The sequence below is a fragment of the Canis lupus genome, chromosome 5 (genome assembly GCF_048164855.1).
Source record: "Canis lupus baileyi chromosome 5, mCanLup2.hap1, whole genome shotgun sequence".
Classification (NCBI taxonomy): Eukaryota; Metazoa; Chordata; class Mammalia; order Carnivora; family Canidae; genus Canis; species Canis lupus.
Window position 1 is genome coordinate 55,016,686 of NC_132842.1, and position 19,380 is coordinate 55,036,065.

A 19,380-nucleotide genomic window follows, 5' to 3' on the forward strand; every position below is an offset into this window, starting at 1 on the left:
CACATACTTAGTCATTTTTACTTCACTGTGTTGGTAAAATTTTGGTATCCTCTAGGAAGTTGTTGAAGAACAGGAAAAAAATAAGCACAGGCTCTTTCTTTGGTAATGCTTCTGTTTGCAATAATATGTGGATATGTTACTTGAACATGATTCACTTATGTTAACTAAATATGGATGACTCACTAGTCCAAATTCCATATTTAGCAAATGCAAATCAATAAGACTATTAGTTGTTACGAATGAGATTATGGGGGACGTCTGGGTGGCTCAGTGGTTGGGCATTTGCCTTTGGTTCAGGGCGTGATCCCAGAGTTCTGGGATCGAATCCTGCCTTGGGCTTCCTACAGGGAGTTTGCTTTTCCCTCTGCCCGTGTCTCAGCCTCTCTCTGTCTCTCATGATTAAATAGATAAAATCCTTAAAAAGTGATTATGGAAGAGCCCCATTTGAACTTAAATATGTTATACAGATGATTAAATTTAACCATTCACATTACTAAATGAAAATTAAAAGTAGTTATTCATTACTAGAAAAAAAAAGTTTGTCTTGGGTTACATACTATATCTAGTACCTGCTGAGACATGCAGTGGATTTCTTCATTAATATTGCTTTGGTGTGGGCAGCCTTGGTGGCCCAGCGGTTTAGCACTGCCTTCAGCCCAAGGTGTGATCCTGGAGACTCAGGATCAAGTCCCATGTCGGGCTCCCTGCATGGAGCCTGCTTCTCCCTCTGCCTGTGTCTCTGCCCTTCTCTCTCTCTCATAAATAAATAAATAAGCAAATAAATACTTAGTGAACTTAAAACGAATTTAAAAATATTGCTTTGGTGCTTAATAGAGGGAAGACATTTTCAAAATAAAGTGATAATTGTATCTTAAAGATTTCAAGATGGCAGGGCAAGCACCATCCCCCATAAATTATCTCTAAAAAGATAATTTAGAGATGGCTCGGCTTTGAGCGCCTGCTTCAGCTCAGGGCATGATTCTGGGATCCTGCATCTAGTCCCACATTGGGCTCCTTGCAGGGAGCCTGCTTCTCCCTCTGCTGTGTCTCTGTCTCTTTGTGTGTGGGTGTGGGGGTGTGTGTGTGTGTGTCTCATGAGTAAATGGATAAAATCTTAAAAAAAAAAAAAAATATATATATATATATATATATATATATATATAGCCATCTTTGAAACTAGGAGATGCCCTAAATACTATGCCAGCAGATGTAAAACCAGAAATTAAGAAGGCTAAAATTTTACAGAAAAAGATGCCAACTAAAGGCAGTTGTGGCTCGGCACACAGAATCCTGAAGGTGCTCAGTTATTGAGAAACACCTATGATCACTGATCATTGATGATGATAATGAAGTATAGGTCTAAAAACTTGGTCGAAAAAAATTTTTTATGGGCAGTTAATACCAGGATCCCCCTACACAGCCAGGTCCCTTCCCTTTTCCACCTTTATTGCCACCTGACTTATCCCTCTTCTAGAAAAGAAATTGAAACACAAATCTCCACGCATCACCATCTCAGACACAGTGGAGAATGTGAGTAAAAACATGCAGATGATATGAAAGTCTGTATGCTGAACTGTGAAACTTTCAATTTAATTCCCTGCCCAGCTCCCAGAACCCTTTAGCCTCGTAATACTCTAGTAACTCTTTAACGCAGACCAAAGAGTAGAGGATCCATTACTGGAAGAACTGAATGACCCCGAGAATAGACCCACAAATAATTGGCATTAAATTCCTCACCCAGTCTTTCTAGAGAAGGCCTGTGAGTTGTAATCGACGTTTTTAGTACCTTAACCTTGAGTATGAATAGTTAGCGATTACCACATAGTTATCAGGGATTTCCAGATATTTAATGAGTGCTTCCATCCTGTTGGAATTACCAGGTAATCAGCAAGGATCGTTAGATATTTGATGAAAGCATCCCACGTCAAAGACTAACTTAAAAAGAACCTTGGGAAAAATAGCAGAAGAAAATTAACTTTCCACCCTCGCCACATCTTCAGAAAACTAAGAGAGTATACTGCACCTGTAAAACAAGAACAGGATGCTCTATTACTAAAGGATCAAAGAATAAAAGATACTGAAGAATTTTCACATAGGATAACTAAAAGAAAATGAAAACAGGGGAAAGTATTCTTTTATCAAATAGGACCAAAAACTAAAACTAGCTGATTGATCCAGGATTGATCATAGAATATAACAAAAAACAGAAGAAAATGTAGGACAGGAAATTCACAGGAAAATAGCCCAGCATTGATGGATGTAAATTGACTCAAAGTGCAAAAAGACCCATCCCAATACATCTTGAGAAATTTCAGAGTACCAGAGTTTAAGAAAAATATTTTATTTCCACAGAGAGAAAAGAGAAGTTACATAGAAATCATAATGAAGGTTTAGAGAAGAGAATGGCATCAGGCTTCCCAAAAGCAGCACTGAAATCTGGAAGGCAGTAGAATGCATTTTGAAGGAAATAATTTCCAACCTAGAATTGCATGCCCATTTGTATTTTCAGTTAGCTCTGAGAATAAATAGAATTTATTACACTAAAAATTTTACACCTTCCTTTCTTAGGAATTTCTTGGAAGCTGTGCTCTACTATTACATGAGAGTAAATCAAGAGAAAGATATGGGATTTAGAGAACATGAGATTCAACACAAAAAGGGGATGAATAGAATTCCACACCTGCAGCAGCTGTGCAGCAGGCTAGAGAGCAACTAGTCAAGATTGAAGCAGGAGGGACAAGAGCTTTAGCAGGGGAGTCTTAGGGGAAAAATGATCCTCAGTGTGCCTACCAACCAGCTGCAGCAGTTTTTAACACATGACCAGCTTTATTTTATAATTCTCTCACACCACATTTTTTTTCTGCCACAAATTCCAGACATGCCATCTTATTCATATTACTATTTCTCTAAAAGATAAGAATTTTTTATAATTATGATACCATTATTCTCTGAAGAAAAGGAAGTATAAATCAACATCTGGTCTATGTTCAGATTTCCCACTTTTTATCAGAAATGTGTTTTATAGTTGGTTTATTTTTGCAAACTTATTTGTAGAAATCCAAGTTCACACATTAAGCAGCTCATTATAATCATGGGGTGCCTGGCTGGCGTGGTCTGAGGAGTGTGTGACTTTTATTTATTTTTTTAAGATTTATCTCTTTTAGAGTGAATAGGAGGGGCAGGGGAAGAGAGAAAGAGAATCTCAAATAGATTCCACTGAGTGCAAAGCTTGATATAGGGCTTGGTATTATGAACCTGAGCTGAAACCACGAGTGGGACACCTAAACGACTGCAGCGCCCAGGCACCCCAGAGTGTGTGACTCTTGATCTCAGGGTCATGTGTTCGAGCACCATGGTGGGTGTAGAGATTACTTAAATATTTGGAAAAAAAAATTTTTTGTACATCATACCAAAACACCCATTTTTTTTTAAGATTTTATTTATTTAATCATGAAAGAGAGAGAGAGAGGCAGAGGGAGAAGCAGGCTCCCAGAGAGAGGCAGAGGGAGAAGCAGGCTCCCTACAGGAAGCCCGATGTGGGACTCGATCCCAGGACCCTGGGGTTATGACATGAGCTGAAGGCAGATGCTCAACCAGTGATCCACCCAGGCGTTCCCCAAACACCCATCCTTAAAATCTGATTAAATTGCTAGCTTGCCCAGGAAAGTAAGGTTATAATGATGAGTGTCCCATTCTTCAGATCTTACAGTATAATTTATATTAGTAGTCTGCAAAGTAGGAGATAATCTTTTCAGTATGAGAAGGAAATGTTAGGATGCCTAAAAATATTCATGCAGTGTTACTTAGTGTAACTTCAGGTTTCTTTTTTTTTTTTTTTTTTAAAGATTTTATTTATTTATTCATGATAGTCACAGAGAGAGAGAGAGAGAGAGAGGCAGCGACACAGGCAGAGGGAGAAGCAGGCTCCATGCACCGGGAGCCCGATGTGGGACTCGATCCCGGGTCTCCAGGATCGCGCCCTGGGCCAAAGGCAGGCGCCAAACCGCTGCGCCACCCAGGGATCCCTCAGGTTTCTTTTTTTGGATGTACATTTCATATACATAAATGGTCCAATATTATATATAAGGATTGTATTAAGTCTGGATCCAGTCAGAAAATAGAAACCATACAGTGAAGAGAGGAAGTTTATTTTTTTTTTAATTTTTATTTACTTTTTAAAAGATTTTATTTATTCAGGAGAGACACAGAGAGAGAGAGAGAAAGGCAGAGACACAGGCAGAGGGAGAAGCAGGCTCCATGCAGGGAGCCCAATGTGGGACTCGATCCCGGGTCTCCAGGATCAGGCCCTGGGCTGACAGTGGCGCTAAACCGCTGAGCCACCCAGGCTGCCCAAGAGAGAAGTTTAATAAAAAGAAATATAAGTGATTGCAATAATGAATGATTGACTAATAAAAAGTAAAGAGAACGGTTCCTGGGTGGTGCATGTCTGGCTCTTGGTTTCTGCATAGGTCATGATCTTTGGGTTGTGAGATCGAGCCCCCCCCATTGGGCTCTGTGCTTGGTGCAGCATCTGCTTAAGACCCCCTCTGCCCCTCCCCTGCATACTGTTTATCTGTCGCTCTCTCAGTCTTTTAAAAAAAAAGAATTTTAATATTTAATACAGGAATAGACAAGGAGCAGCCAACCTAAGACTGAGACAGCACCTACGGCAGAGGACTCTGGGACTGAGAGCTATTCTTTGAAGAGAGCACAGCGTGGCTTGCTGGATGACAGAAAAGTTCCTATAGAGCTGTGTTGGCAGACTGTGTTGAAAATCTGTCCTCTTGCATGCAGAGGAAAGCTCATCCGGGGCCGGGGGTTTCTGGAGGCAATCTTCTGTACAACCATCTGTAGAGGGAAGCTGCTTGGTGCATTGGGCGCTGAAAGAACTGCCCACAGGTGCGGGAACCTGTTGCTAGAGGAGCCGAGAGTGCTCCAGGAGCCGGCTGGTCGAGCCAGCTGGTCGAGCCAGCTGGACCCAAGAAGCAAAAGTCTTCTCCTGTAGTGTTTCTCCAGCAGCTTCTGTTGACAGAGCTTCAGCTGGCAAAAGAAAAACATTTAAAGCCCCAAATGTGTTTTCTCATAAAAGGCAAGAAGGGTGAGATTGGAAAAAACTGATACTTGGCAGGGCTAAATGCTTTTTTGGCAGGGGTTGTTGGGGGTGGGTGGGAGGGGTCCACAGTAATAGAAATTTTGGAGACCTCGTACTTAATCTCATCTTCTCATTGAGTTTATAAACTTTTTTTCAAGGCCTCTAATAGTGTGAAAGTCCTCTTATTCACAGTGTAAACTCTTTTTTACCCTATTATTTACACAGATGTTTGAGAATGAAGTGGAAAATGTTTGTGTGTAGCAAGGATTTTTATTTTATTTATTTATATTTAAAAAAATTTTTTTAAAATTTATTTATGATAGTCACACAGAGAGAGAGAGAGAGAGAGAGGCAGAGACACAGGCAGAGGGAGAAGCAGGCTCCATGCACCGGGAGCCTGACATAGGATTCGATCCTGGGTCTCCAGGATCGCGCCCTGGGCCAAAGGCAGGCGCTAAACCACTGCGCCACTCAGGGATCCCCTATAGCAAGGATTTTAATTATTAGCATTTAATTTTTAGCTTGCGGTCACTTAGCCTTTTAAAATTTGCCATCCTACCTCTTCAAAGAAATAGAACGCCAAGATATTACTTAAATAAGATTTCTAATATAGATAGTGTTCTGCCTTCTAGCCTTTGCTCCTGTACTTCAACTAGAATAGTCTTCCTCCACCTTACACATTGCCTCTGGCTAATCTTCATCTTTCAACTTTCACTGCTGTTCCCCTAGGAAGCCTTCCTTGACCTGTCTGGAGTGCGTTAGGTGCTGTTCTGTGTGTGCTAGGACCCTGTGCTCTCAGTGAAAATGTCTGGTAAATGTCCCTTTCATGGTATTACCAGCATTCTCACATCCACCCTTGGGGAGAGCCAGGATGGTCTTGTTACCTTCTTTTTTTTTTTTTTTAAAGCTCATGAAAGTCATTTAATTTCTTTGTGAAAAATAAGACATCAAAGAACAGATTACAGAAATGATGAGGTGGAAAAGGCTGAACCTATTTTAGCTGTTCTCCGGGGGCACAGGGGTGCTGGACGTGATTTTCATATGTCACCCGCCTCCCTGTGCCCCAGCAGGCCTGAGCTTGTATGAAATGGGACCATTTCCTTGGGTCCACCCGGCTGAGGGGTTCCCTCCCCTAGGTGCCTGACTTTCCCCCCTCACCACACTCCGGTTCCACATGGCGTAAAAACATGGAACGCTTCGCGAATTTGTGTGTCATCCTTGCCCAGGGGCCATTCTAATCTCTTTTGTATTGTTCCAATGTGCTGCCGAAGTGAGCACATTTTTTTTTTTTTTTTTTTTTTGTAAATATGCTCCACGCCCAGTGTGGAGCCCAATGTGATGCTTAAACTCTCCACCCTGAGCTCAAGACCTGAGCTGAGATCAAGACACTCAAGCGACTGAACCATCCAAGTGCCCCTTTCTTGTTCCCTTCTTTAAATGCTTAGGGTTTAATTAATTAGCACAGTGCCTATTACCTGGTGTTTTTTTTTTTTTTTTTTTTTTAAAGATTTTCCTTACTTATTCATAAGAGACACAGAGAGGCAGAGACACAGGCTGAGGGAGAAGCAGGCTCCCTGTAGGGATCCTGACGCGGGACTTGATCCTGGATCCCGGGGTCACGCCCTGAGCCAAAGGCAGAGGCTCAACCACTGGGCCACCCAGGCATCCCTGCCTGGTGTTTACTAACGATTTGAGGAGTGAATAAAATGGGAAGCATGGTGGTAGGTTAGTAGTGGTAGGAGCTAATGCCACATCTAGTATGCTTCAGAGTACATTTTGATTTTTGTTAGTTTAGTTTTTTTGTTAAATTTATAATATTACTTGTATAACTATTACATACTACATTGAAATAACTGCATCTTACTCTGTTTCAGGTTCCTTTTTTGCCGGGAGATTCAGACCTTGATCAACTAACAAGAATATTTGAAACTTTGGGCACACCAACTGAGGAACAGTGGCCTGTAAGCCTTCATACATGTTCTTTGAAAGTTAGTTAGGATTATGTATGTTTCTGTCATGTAGGTATTACTTAAATGTATTCTTTGTCTTAATTTACTAGTAATATATATTCTGAAAAATTTATATCAAGTAGAAAGTTAAAACCAGTATACTGTCCAGCCTCCTTTGTAATGTTGCCCTTTCTCTATCCCAGTAATTCCCATTCCAGGTTAATCACTGTCAGTTTGCTGAAAAGTCTTGCAATGAGGATACATACACAAACCACATACACAGAGAGTTGCATCTTTTGTCTTTTCTTTAATAAAAATGGGACCATACCATATAATTTTTTTGCACCCAACTTGCTCTTTTTAGTTAGTATTTATTACTGATTTTTTTAAACAGCCTCATAATACTTCATTTGATGGGTATTTGGTGTTTGATTATCAACATCTTGGTGGATTTAGAGTATATTTCTAGAATTTTCACTAACAATTAAGATGTCTCAGTACTATAAATATATTTAACCCATTACATTGTCTACAAAAAAAGAAATCTGGGATCCCCGGGTGGCGCAGCGGTTGGGCGCCTGCCTTTGGCCCAGGGCAAGATCCTGGAGACCCTGGATCGAATCCCATGTCGGGCTCCCGGTGCATGGAGCCTGCTTCTCCCTCTGCCTGTGTCTCTGCCTCTCTCTCTCTCTGTGACTATCATAAATAAATAAAAAAAAAAAAAAAAAAGAAATCTTAAATCTTGGTTAAAACTTACACCAATTTAAGTTGCTAAATTTTATGTATTGTAGTTCAGTAAGATAATCCCACTTGTTTATTCGTAAATAAAATTGTAAATTTTTAGATTTACATTTAATATACATTTAGAATAATGTGTGTAATAATTTTGTCAGAATTTTGGTAGGAATTGTATTACAGAGTTGAATCTTCAAATCCTTGAAGAAACCGGTCTCCTCATTTATGTAGAACTTTGATTTACTTTGCATAGTTGTATAGTTGTGGATTTTTTTTTTTGTTTGTTTTGTTTTGTTTTTTAAGATTTTGTTTTTAAGTAATCTCTACACCCAGCACGGGGCACAAATTTAAAACCCTGAAATCAGGAGTTGCACACCTCACTGCCTGCACCAGCCAAGTGCCCCAGTTGTGTAGCTTTTAGTATATGTGTCCTGCATGTTTTGTTAGATTTTCACATATTTCGTTGTTCAGTTATTCCTTTTTTTTTTTTTTTTTTTTTAATTTTTTTATTTATTTATGATAGTCACAGAGAGAGAGAGAGAGGCAGAGACACAGGCAGAGGGAGAAGCAGGCTCCATGCACCGGGAGCCCGACGTGGGATTCGATCCCGGGTCTCCAGGATCGTGCCCCGGGCCAAAGGCAGGCGCCAAACTGCTGCGCCACCCAGGGATCCCCTTTTTTTTTTCTTAAAGAAAGAGTGGGAGAGAGAGAGAAAGAGAGCACATGTGTGCAGGAGAGGGGCAGGGCAGAGGGAGAGAGAATTCTAAGCGGGCCCCACACTGTGTGGAACTTGATGCAAGGCTTGGGCTCCCAACCCTGAGATCATGACCCGAACCAAAAACAAAAGTTGGTTGCTTAACCAACTGGGCTGCCCAGGTGCCCACCCCCTTTTTTTTCTTTTGAGTTATTCTGAATGGCATTTTTAATTTCAGTATTCACTTTTGTTGGGCAGCCCGGATGGCTCAGCGGTTTAGCACCGCCTTCAGCCCAGGGCCTGATCCTGGAGACCCAGGATTGAGTCCCACATCGGGCTCTCTGCATGGAGCCTGCTTCTCCCTTTGCCTGTGTCTCTGTCTCTCTCTCTCTCTCTTTGTGTCTCCCATGAATAAACAAATAAAATCTTAAAAAAAAAAAAGTATTCACTTTTGTTATAGTATATAGAACAAGTTGTTTTTTTGTATGTTTATCCTATACCATGTAACTGTGTTCTACTTAGTAGTTTTAGGAGTTTTTAAATAGATTTCTTGAAATTTTTTTTTTTTTAATTTTTATTTATTTATGATAGTCTCACAGAGAGAGAGAGAGAGAGGCAGAGACACAGGCAGAGGGAGAAGCAGGCTCCATGCAGGGAGCCCGATGTGGGATTCGATCCCGGGTCTCCAGGATCGCGCCCTGGGCCAAAGGCAGGCGCCAAACCGCTGCGCCACCCAGGGATCCCGATTTCTTGAAATTTTCTATATGGTTCATCATAGCCTCCATTTGACAGTTTTAGTTCTTCATTTGAGAACTATATGCCTTTCAATCTTTAAGTTTGAATTATAAATATTTTTACAGGACATGTGTAGTCTTCCAGATTTCGTGACATTTAAAAGTTTTCCTGGAATCCCGTTACAACACATCTTCATTGCAGCAGGAGACGACTTGCTAGATCTCATACAAGGCTTATTCTTATTTAACCCATGTACTCGAATTACGGCCACACAGGTATTTTAGCATGTATTTCTTATATTAGGAAATAAGGGGATAATCTTAATTCTGGCACTGATAAAATAAAAATGGAATTTAGTAAGATTTTCTAATATTCTTTAAATACTGTAAAGATGTGTTTTTGTTTTAAGGAATAACAAATTTTTTCTTGTCCTTAAGCTTACAAACACTATTCAGACTGGTATTTTTTTTTTTTTTTCCAGACTGGTATTAAATTATATCATGCACACACGATAATGGGAGAATTTACTTTTGTTAAAATATGTAATATAAATACATATTTATTTCATAATTAATTGGCTTTTCAGGTAGTTTACCTAGAGAATAAAAAATAAGTATTCTGTACTTGTTGAGATAATGGTATTTCAATTAGGTTTGTGCTAATCCTAATACCCAAAGTGTTTTGTTGTTTTTTTTTCCCCGTGAAATGCAATCCCAATATGCTTGCTGATCATTGTCATAGTCAAAAAATTATAATGGAGAAGAAAATAATATAGTTCTTTTTTTTTGCTTTTCTTTTTTAAAAATTTTATTTTTAAGTAATCTCTACACCCAGTATGGGGCTTGAACTTAAAACCCTGAGATCAGAAGCCACATGCTCTTCTAACTAACTGAGCCAGGGACCCTAAACATTGTATAGTTCTTCTTTTTTTTTCCATCGTATAGCTCAATACAACTATATGCTTACAAGAGATTGAAAGATAGTCTAAATAGAACAAACATTGATACCGACCCTTGTTTAAGGGAAATAAAAATCAAACTCAAAAAAAAATTACAAAGATCAAGAATATCTGCTCTTCAAAAAGAAGAAATGTTACCAAACGCAAAAATAAAAGACCTATAGATTGTGGGGGGAAACTCATTTTCTTTGTTTTAAATACAAGCACAAAACAAAAAAAGAATAATGTCACAAACACTTAAAATTAAGGCAGGGCAAAGCAGAAACGCAACACAGTACAATGATTTGGCTTCATAAAGTAAGACCCTGATTAAAATGAAATTTCACAAGCCTTCATATCTAAGAAACCATGTGTTAATGTACAATAAATATACCAAGGATACAAAGTGGAGTTTTTTTCACTTAAGTTTATTACAGAATACCAAATGATTGTCTAATGCATTCACTTTTATAGACCATCTCTTTTTGGCAGTACATGATGCTGCATTAATACAGCAATTGCATTGATACTTTACCATTAGAATGACTTTTCTCATTTCAAACAAGTACCTCATTGTTCTCTTTCCACCCATACACATGTACTTCTTACTTCTATCATAAGAAATTTGAGACTATTTCAGATTACCTAGAAAGTTGTTTTCATTAATAGTAAAAACTCAAAATTTATAGAAAAATACTAGTTGTGACAACTTGAGTTGTATTTTGATAGAATGCATTTTAAAAAATGGGTTCTGGCTCATGGATATCTGTCTTAAAGTTGGAATGAGATAATCTTCCATTCTTAGATCTCTGATAGCTCAGAATAAGCTTAATTTAGTTATAGAACTATTATGATTCAGAAGCAGTATTTTAGAAATAGAACTCTTGAAGTCAGGAATGTCTTAAATAATGTGGGAGGAAATGCTTGAAAAGTTTATATGGGTTTAAGTTCCTAAAAGGAGTATCCAAAAGGAATATTGTAGTTACTGAACTATACTATGATGCAGATAAAGTAGAACTTGACAAGTTTGTCATTTGAAACTATTTTTATTGGAATTTTGGACCAAAGTAAAGGAAATATCTCATTGAACACTGAGCAGGTAATATATAGAAATAACTTTGTGCAGTTCCTTCCAAGTAAAATTTTTATTAATTTGCAGTGGATTGTTAAATTTTAAAACATCGTTTTCAACCTTTTGCATTTTTTATAAAACTATTTTAAAGAATTTTTATTTACATGATTTGGCATTCGAATGCATACAGATGTGACAAACGTTTTTTTTAAAACATGTTGTTTAAACAAAGTTTTTTTTAAAACATGTTGTTCTCTTTACGTGTTGAACCAGAGCCCCAAAGTGTAGAGTGCTGAATTATACAGTATCTTACTAAGGATATTTCATATAGTATAGGCTGTTTTAATGTAGAAAAGTTAGAAAGTAGTGTGTTTTTCTTAAGGTAATGAAATTATTAGCCGATCTTAACCTGTTACGTATTTATTTGTATAATTGGCTCATCGAAATTCTTGAAATTTCATTTTGGAAGTGGGGTATTCACATAGTGTTTTTAATGTTCCCAACAATTCTGGAGGTTAGATTTTCTTAAACACAGTTCACATACGTAAAACCCTACTTTCCTTGGTATCTTTTCTTTTTCAAGGCATTGAAAACTAAATATTTCAGTAATCGGCCAGGTCCAACACCTGGATGTCAGCTGCCAAGACCAAACTGTCCCCTGGAAACTTTAAAGGAGCAGTCAAATCCAGCTGTAGCAACAAAACGGAAGCGAACACAGGCCTTGGAACAAGGTAAAACTTTCATTTTCATAAAAAATGAAATAAATTCAGAAAACTCCCAAGTAGGTAATGTATAGCTAATGACCAAGGGGCAGCTAAGAAATGTAGGTTGTGAGCTATTTACTTTTCTCAGTGTGGTAGAGAATGTGTTATTTTAGCAATATTAGTTTCCATTGAAAATAATTAAATCAAGCTTTTTGAAAGGACGTGGGCACTTTTGGGTACACCTCAGAGTTGTGAGAACTTACCGTGTATACCTTATTTTCTTCATAAATTTTTACTAGTATACCGTATGCTTAATGTTTAATAAATTTTATTAGTAAATCAAAGCAAGTGAAATGAATGTAGTTGGAATGCATTGATTGGTTAGAATTGCCAAAAGATTAAATGTGAACCACCTCATTTTTTTTTCACCTAGGAGGATTACCCAAGAAGCTAATTTTTTAGTTACAGAGATCACTGGACAGTATTTTACTACTGAAGGAAATAGTCAAAAAGGCCAATAATGGAAAAATAGTAAACGTTAAGTAAATGTTATAGAAAGAATTTGTAAATATTCCACACATGTAAAATATGTAAAACTGGATTATTTTTATTAAATGTATTTTAAAACAAACAATTCTGATTTTTCTGATGAGAGTGCAAAAGTAAAATTAAAAGTTCAATTCTCTGAAATGTAGAATTGAAAATGGTTGAGGAAACCTTAATAAAAATAATCATCAGTTACATTGGTGATCTGGCCCATTTAGCATCACATATTAAAAATAGAAGCAGCAGTAGTAGTAGCATCTACCTACTACCTAGAGTTAACAAATGTTAATATATACTAAATAGGAAAAAAAGAAAAAATTAAAAATGAAATTGAGGTCCCTTTAACATGTCATGCCATTCTTTTCCTTTTCACCTTCCCGAAGGGAGAGTGACTCTCAGGAAATGAGTGTGTCCTTCCATGATACTATACTGCTATTTTATAAAAATACATGTAGTAATACACAGTATTGTTTGGGGTCTTAAAATTTTATATGAGTCATAGACTGTATATCTCACACTTTTTTACTCAAAACTTTTTAAATTCCTTCCATGTTAATACATATAAGTGTAAGTTTAACAGCCATTTAGTGTATATATATACATATATATTTTAAATTTATATAACACTACATATTCTTGCTTTATTTATGGACTGTTATTTTTCTTTTGCTGCATAAAAGTTATAAATGTAGCAGCTTGAAATAACATAAATTTACTACCTCACAGATGTGTAAGTCAGATGTCTGACTTGGCCCAACTCTATTTTTTGCATAGCTTAAAATCAAGGTGTCAGCTGAACTGAGCTCTTATCTGAGTTTCTAGGGAAGGATATTCTTCCAAACTCATTCATTTCATGTAATTTTAATGCACATGCTTCCTGTCCTTCTTAGCTGTCAGCCTGGGGCCTTTCCCAGCTTCTTAAGACAGCCCATAGGCCTGGTCACATGGCGTCTCCCATCTACAAGCCAACAGCTGTGCTTAGAATCTGTTTGGTTTCCTTGTTTGCTACCAAGAGAGAAACTTTAATGAACTTGCTTTCATTAAAAAGACAAAATAGACACCAAGATTTAAAACTTGTATGTATCAAAGGAGTGTGATAAGCACAGGGTGAAAACAACAGGAGAAATTATTTGCAAATCCTATATCTGATAAAAGATAGCTCAACAATAAAAAAAATTATAATAAAAAAATGGGCAAAGGACTTTAGAATAAACATTTCACCAGTCATTAGGGAAATGCAAGTCAAAACCACAATGAGATACCACTTCATACCTGTTAGGATCACTACTATCAAAAAAAAAAAAAAAATCGCAGAAAATACCAAGTGTTGGTTAGGATGTGGAGAAATTGGGATCGTTGTGCACTATTGGTTGGAATGTAAAAGTGTCACTGCTTTGGAAAACAGCCTTTCCTTAAATTTTTAAAGAGCATCTTCATATGATCTGGCAATTTCACTTCTGAGTATATATCCCCCAAGATACACACAGCCATCACCAGTCTATGAAAGGATCTGTTTCACCCCATCATCTCTGTCATTCACATATTTTGTGATCTTTGCTAATTTGGTATCTCATTCTAATTTACATTTTTGAAATTTCTGTATGATTGAATAGTTCCTCACATTTGCTAAACCATATATGATCTAACTTGTGAACATGCTGATTTAGATTCTTTTGGAGTGTTCCAAATTTTATGTTTATATGAATTTGCATTATACACGTACATATTATACACACACATTAAAAAAGAACCTTTTTTTTTTCCTTAAAGATTTATTTATTCATGAGAGACAGAGAGAGAGAGAGGCACAGACACAGGCAGAGGGAGAAGCAGGCTCCATGCAGGGAGGCTGATATGGGACTCAATCCTGGGTACTCCAGGATCACGCCGTGGGCTGCAGGGAGGCGCTAAACCGCTGAGCCACCTGGGCAGCCGTATTTGATTTCTTTTTTACACTTCCTATTGTGGAACATTGCCACATCTTTCCCTTTTCTTACCTATTATTTCACATTAAGTTGTCATATGTATTAAATCTGTGTGTGGTCTTTATCCTATTCCATTGACCCGCTGGTTACCACATTGTTCTAAATAACGTAGCTTTATATTACTGTCAAGACAGTGCATTCTTAACATCTAGTAACAGTAGTTCCTCATCACTACTTCTTTCAAAATTTACTTGCCAGGTTTTCATCTTTTATTAGTATTTATTAATGCCAGTGGTGTTGCTTTAACACAACTATAAAACAGTTTATATTTTCTATTCCCTCATTTTGCCCTGTTGTTACCTCATCTACTTAAGTAATATTCAACACAGCCAAGCCGTGCATCTTCTTTTACTAGAGATCCTAACTAGATAAAAGTTTCTGATAATGTAATCCATTTCCTTTGACATGACAGTGATGTTATTAATGTAGCAGCATTCCCAGAAGGTTTTTTTTTTTCCCAAAGATTTTTATTTATTCATGATAGTCACAGAGAGAGAGAGAGAGGCAGAGACACAGGCAGAGGGAGAAGCAGGCTCCATGCAGGGAGCCCAATGTGGGACTCGATCCTGGGTCTCCAGGATCGCGCCCTGGGCCAAAGGCAGGCGCTAAACCGCTGTGCCACCCAGGGATCCCCCCAGAAGGTATTAAAGATCTTTACTATGTAACATTTATAGAAAGCAAGAAAAAATTAAATGGCTTAAAATTTAGCATTACAACAAGAAGTTAATTAATTCATAATGGTGCGAGTGCTAGAATTCTGTGTAGTTCTAGCTACAAAGTGCCACTGCACCAACAAAAAAAAGTTATAGAGGTAATTAACGGGGCTTGGAATATAGTTCTGCCAAAGTCCCACCATAATAACTTCATTGAAATTAAGGAAATTATTAGTTTTAAACTTCCTGTGACAAATGAACAATCCTGAAAAATACGATAAAACAAGATACACATATTTCAAAAAATTAAGTCACTCCTAGGCATTGCTATTTCTTAGAGCATTAATTTATATTGTTGCTTATGACAGAGATCCCTTTAAGTTAATCTAAAGTTAAATAACTTTTTCTTAAAAATCATTTTTGTTGTTTTTAAGATGTTGGCAAACACTGAAAATTTAAAATTTCCAAAGTATAGTAATGTCGTCAACACGATACTAATAAGTTTCCTGTAGAAAATGAGTATCTAAGTATTAAGCTGCCTTCTAAAACTTAAAAATACCCAGAAAATACAAAATTTCTGAAGATATTGCAACATTTGTACAGTCTTTTAAAGTCTCTCGATAGAAATAGCTCTTGGTTCTGATTTCAACTGGTTTATCTTCAAAATATGATATTTGATGGCAAAGAACAGGATCTCTTGAGAGTTCTTGTGCAGTTTTGAACTCTGTGAGGGTGCTGGATTGAACAAATGCAGCCCACGGAATTTAAAATTTGAACGCTTGAATATACAGGATCATGCAGTACAGGGAATTCTGAAGATTTCCCCCAGGACTTTAATGCAAAATTGTCTTTCATGGGATTTTTTTCCTTATTCACATTTGAGGTGGTGTTTTTCTCTTCCAGTGCCCGAGCAAGCATGTAACTAACTTTCCTTTGATGAGCCAGAGCTTCTTCTTTATCATTCAACTGCACATACAGAAAATAAAATTATGCCAGTTAGGGGTGTCTGGGGGGCTCAGTCCTGTAAGTGTCTGACTCTTGGTTTCAGCTTGGGTCATAAGATTGAGCCCTGAGCCCCATGTTAAGCTCTCACTGAAGAGTCTGCTAGAGATTTTCTCTCCCTCTGCCCCTCCCCCAACTTGCACACACAGGGTCTCTAAAACAAACAGTCTTTAAAAAAATAAAAATATACCAGTTAATCAAAATCACATATTGTAGAGCTATAGTCAGAAGAATTTTTCTCAAAATGTTCTATCTTCAACCTGTCAGGTCCATCAATGAAAATACATTAATTAGGTGTCTACTGATCCCAAATAACATACTACACATTCTAAGGATTTTTTTTTTTAAAGGAACAGAAAGCTTTCCTTATGCTCAAACTTTTGTAGGTCATCCGAAGAGGGGGAAAATATATGTACATGGTGCGTGTGCGTATATGTGTATATAATATTAACATGTACTTATGTCTGTAAGAGAATGAAGTTATTTATGTGAAATTGTTTTTGTATATTTATATGAGAATAAACAACTTAAACACTTCTATAGATAAGTATGTTCATATAGCATGAGTCTTTTTAGTCATTCACGAAATGGGGATAACAGGACTGATTTTCAGGGTTGTAGTGATGATTAAAGGATATAATGTGTAAGTTGCCTTGTACACTTTAAAAGTTCCTAAGTAAATAGAAGGTCTTGTCGCGGATTGTATGTATAAGTGCAGATGACAGAGGTGCCTGCAGTTAATTACAGGGAGCCCCCTCTTTTCAGAGGTGAAGCTTTAAACTTGTGCAGGAAGAACATGGATGGGAGAAGTGGGAAGAGCATGCAGGGAATTTAAGGAGATGAAGATCAAAACTGGAGGATGGTACCTCAGCTGGGAAAAGGGCATAAAAGGCAAGTATAGAGTGCTAAAGAATTACATTTTTAAAAAGTTGAATTAATAGGAAGCAAAAAGACTAGCTTAACCAAAACCTCTAACAAAAGGAAAGCAAAGATACTAACCAACTCTATTAGCATCTTAAAGACTTGCTCAGGGTTATTCTGGTCATCCACCTTCTTAGAACTGTTTTCTGAAGGGAGCATCCCCAACAGTTTCTGCCCTAAGGTCTTCTTACTTCCTTGTGATGATAATCCTAAAATTGAACATGCAAATCCAACTGAGACATGAAAAGATACTTATTAATGTACTTCCAGGAAGAGAGGTAAGTATGAAGCAGGGATAATTCATTCGTAAATCAGCCAGAAGGTAGTTCTCTTCGTGAGTCCAGCATTACAGTGTAATGGGAGAGGAACGCAGACGTTAGAGCCAGGATGGCAAACGGAGGCTGAGAGTGTGGGTGCACAGCGTGAGGACCCAGGGCAGTGCCCTGCCGGCCACTCTGTCTCATCAAGCAGCTGCTCCCCAGAACAGCACGAAGCCCACGTTATCATTTCAGTCTTCAGAGGAGGCAGCAATCCAGTTACGTATGGGAAGTCTCCCAGTGTTGAATGTCATTTGTTATTTGAGAGCACAGTGCACAGCCAATAAAAACATGGCCTCAGAACTATGCAAATTCTGCAGAGACCTGGACTTGAATCCTCATTTAACTGCGTACTAAATGATGTTGGATAAGGTCTCTGAGCTTTGTTTCCTCACCTCTAGAATGAGAATAATAGCACCTATACTTCAGGATTGCTGTGTCATTAAATAACAAGAGCACAGCGGGTGGGGGTGGGGAGGAGTTGCTGGGAGAAGGGAATTTACCCATTAAACGGTCTGGGAAGATGAAAAGAAATGTTCTAGAGATGAAGGGTCATGATGGTTAGAAAACAATGTGGATGTAGTTAATGTTATTTAAAAATGGTTAAGATGGTAAATTTTATTTGTATTTTGTTACAAAAACATAGCACAGTTGTGAAAACTAGCCCAGGTACCGATACGTTTAAAAATCCATATCCTGAAATGTATACACTGACGATGTTCTTCATAGAAAAACTGCAGATTTAAACAAACATCAAGAATGCCTTTGGAATGCTCCACAAATGGTCTTATGGAAAACTGAGAACAGATAAGAGACCTCTCCCTTTCCCCCTAATTCTGATAAACCACAGGGACTGGCGCTCACTCGTGACCTCCTCCAGCAACTGTGGCAAAAGGAGAAAAGCCAGACAAGCTGTGCTCATCAGCTTTGATGAGTGGATGAATCTGTGTCTCTGTGTGCAGTGTCTCTGTGTGCAGTGTAGAAAAAGAAATATGCTTATAACCTCTCTCAGAACTCCTCTAGGCTGCGTATCAGTGAGAAAAGTTGATGCCGCCTTCACATATTAACCACATAGAAGAAAATGATCTGTGACAGTCCTCCTGTTCCTCTTCAGATCATTGAACCACATGAATAAAATCAGTCTCATCACTAGGAAACTGACCAAAAAGCCGTTGACGCTTGTATGGACTTGGAAAGGCCTTTCCCAGAGGAATCAGTTACTAGGACTTCTGCTTCCAGTTTCTTCAGGGCCGTAATGGAAAACAGATCGAGAGCTTTACATATCAAAGTGTATTTTTTATGGAAAAGTTCTTAAGGTTCCTATCAGCTAAGGCAGGAGTTCTGGAATATGAAATGAATACATACTCAGGTACTGAAATGTCTATGAATCTACATGAATCCACCTCTTAGGGAAAACCCAGCTATTTTTCTACCAACCACTACCCTTGTGGCAAACTTCCATGCACAGGGGGTGGGGGTGGGGGTCCTTCTGTACAGGTGACAATGGAGCAGACTCCCTAAGATTAAGCATGCCTTTTCCTTCCTTTTCATTCTCCCATAATGCTTTTCCTTAACTTCTGTCAAAACAAGCAGTTAAGATCAGATTTCCAAAGGGATTTGACTTCACCTTCTATCACAGAACACCAAGGCTAGCCTCAAAACGACGATACCTTTGAAAATTTAGCAATCCAGCTCCTACTAGTTTAGAAGAGGTGCCCACAGGCACCTGGGCAGCTAAGTTGGTTAAGTGTCTGCCTTCAGTTCAGGTCACCATCCTGGAGTCCTGGGATCGAGCCCCACACTGGGCTCCCTGCTCAGAGGGAGCTCTCGCTCTCAAATCAATAAATCTTTAAAAAAAAAAAAAAGTTGCCCGAAGATGACCTACACATTTGTTGTCCTTAACAGGACTAGATACTCTTCCATCGATTCCAAAAAGCTTAAGTATATGGACTGTGTGTGCTTATTTCTCTGGACGACTCACCCACCTTGAGCTGGACATTGAGGCCATGCATTCAGCTTTGACCAAGGCGTTAATTAT

General features: G+C 38.1%; 2 protein-coding genes and 1 pseudogene across 14 annotated transcripts in view; 1 reads left to right on the forward strand and 2 right to left on the reverse strand.

The window, feature by feature from the left end:
- The window catches only part of CDK7 (cyclin dependent kinase 7), a 64,062-nt gene that overhangs the window by 20,905 nt on the left and 23,777 nt on the right, over window positions 1-19,380 (forward strand). For 4 of the 8 annotated variants that reach the window (XM_072826713.1, XM_072826714.1, XM_072826715.1 and 1 more), the window contains 3 exons: window positions 6,967-7,053; window positions 9,331-9,480; window positions 11,798-11,945. In XM_072826713.1, coding sequence (XP_072682814.1) covers window positions 6,967-7,053; window positions 9,331-9,480; window positions 11,798-11,945 — 385 coding nt within the window. Of the gene's footprint in view, window positions 1-6,966; window positions 7,054-9,330; window positions 9,481-11,797; window positions 11,946-12,351; window positions 12,553-16,869; window positions 19,278-19,380 lie in introns of those variants that run through there. The other 4 variants (XM_072826716.1, XM_072826719.1, XR_012031330.1 and 1 more) reach the window with 3 other exon arrangements.
- LOC140634515 (U6 spliceosomal RNA) lies at window positions 6,274-6,370 on the reverse strand (annotated as a pseudogene).
- CCDC125 (coiled-coil domain containing 125) overlaps window positions 10,550-19,380 on the reverse strand; it is a 35,475-nt gene continuing 26,644 nt past the window's right edge. For all 6 annotated transcript variants that reach the window (XM_072826711.1, XM_072826709.1, XM_072826710.1 and 3 more), the window contains 2 exons: window positions 17,104-17,234; window positions 10,550-16,068 (listed from right to left, as the gene is read on the reverse strand). In XM_072826711.1, coding sequence (XP_072682812.1) covers window positions 15,763-16,068; window positions 17,104-17,234 — 437 coding nt within the window. In that variant the 3' untranslated portion in view covers window positions 10,550-15,762. The remainder of the gene's footprint in view (window positions 16,069-17,103; window positions 17,235-19,380) is intronic.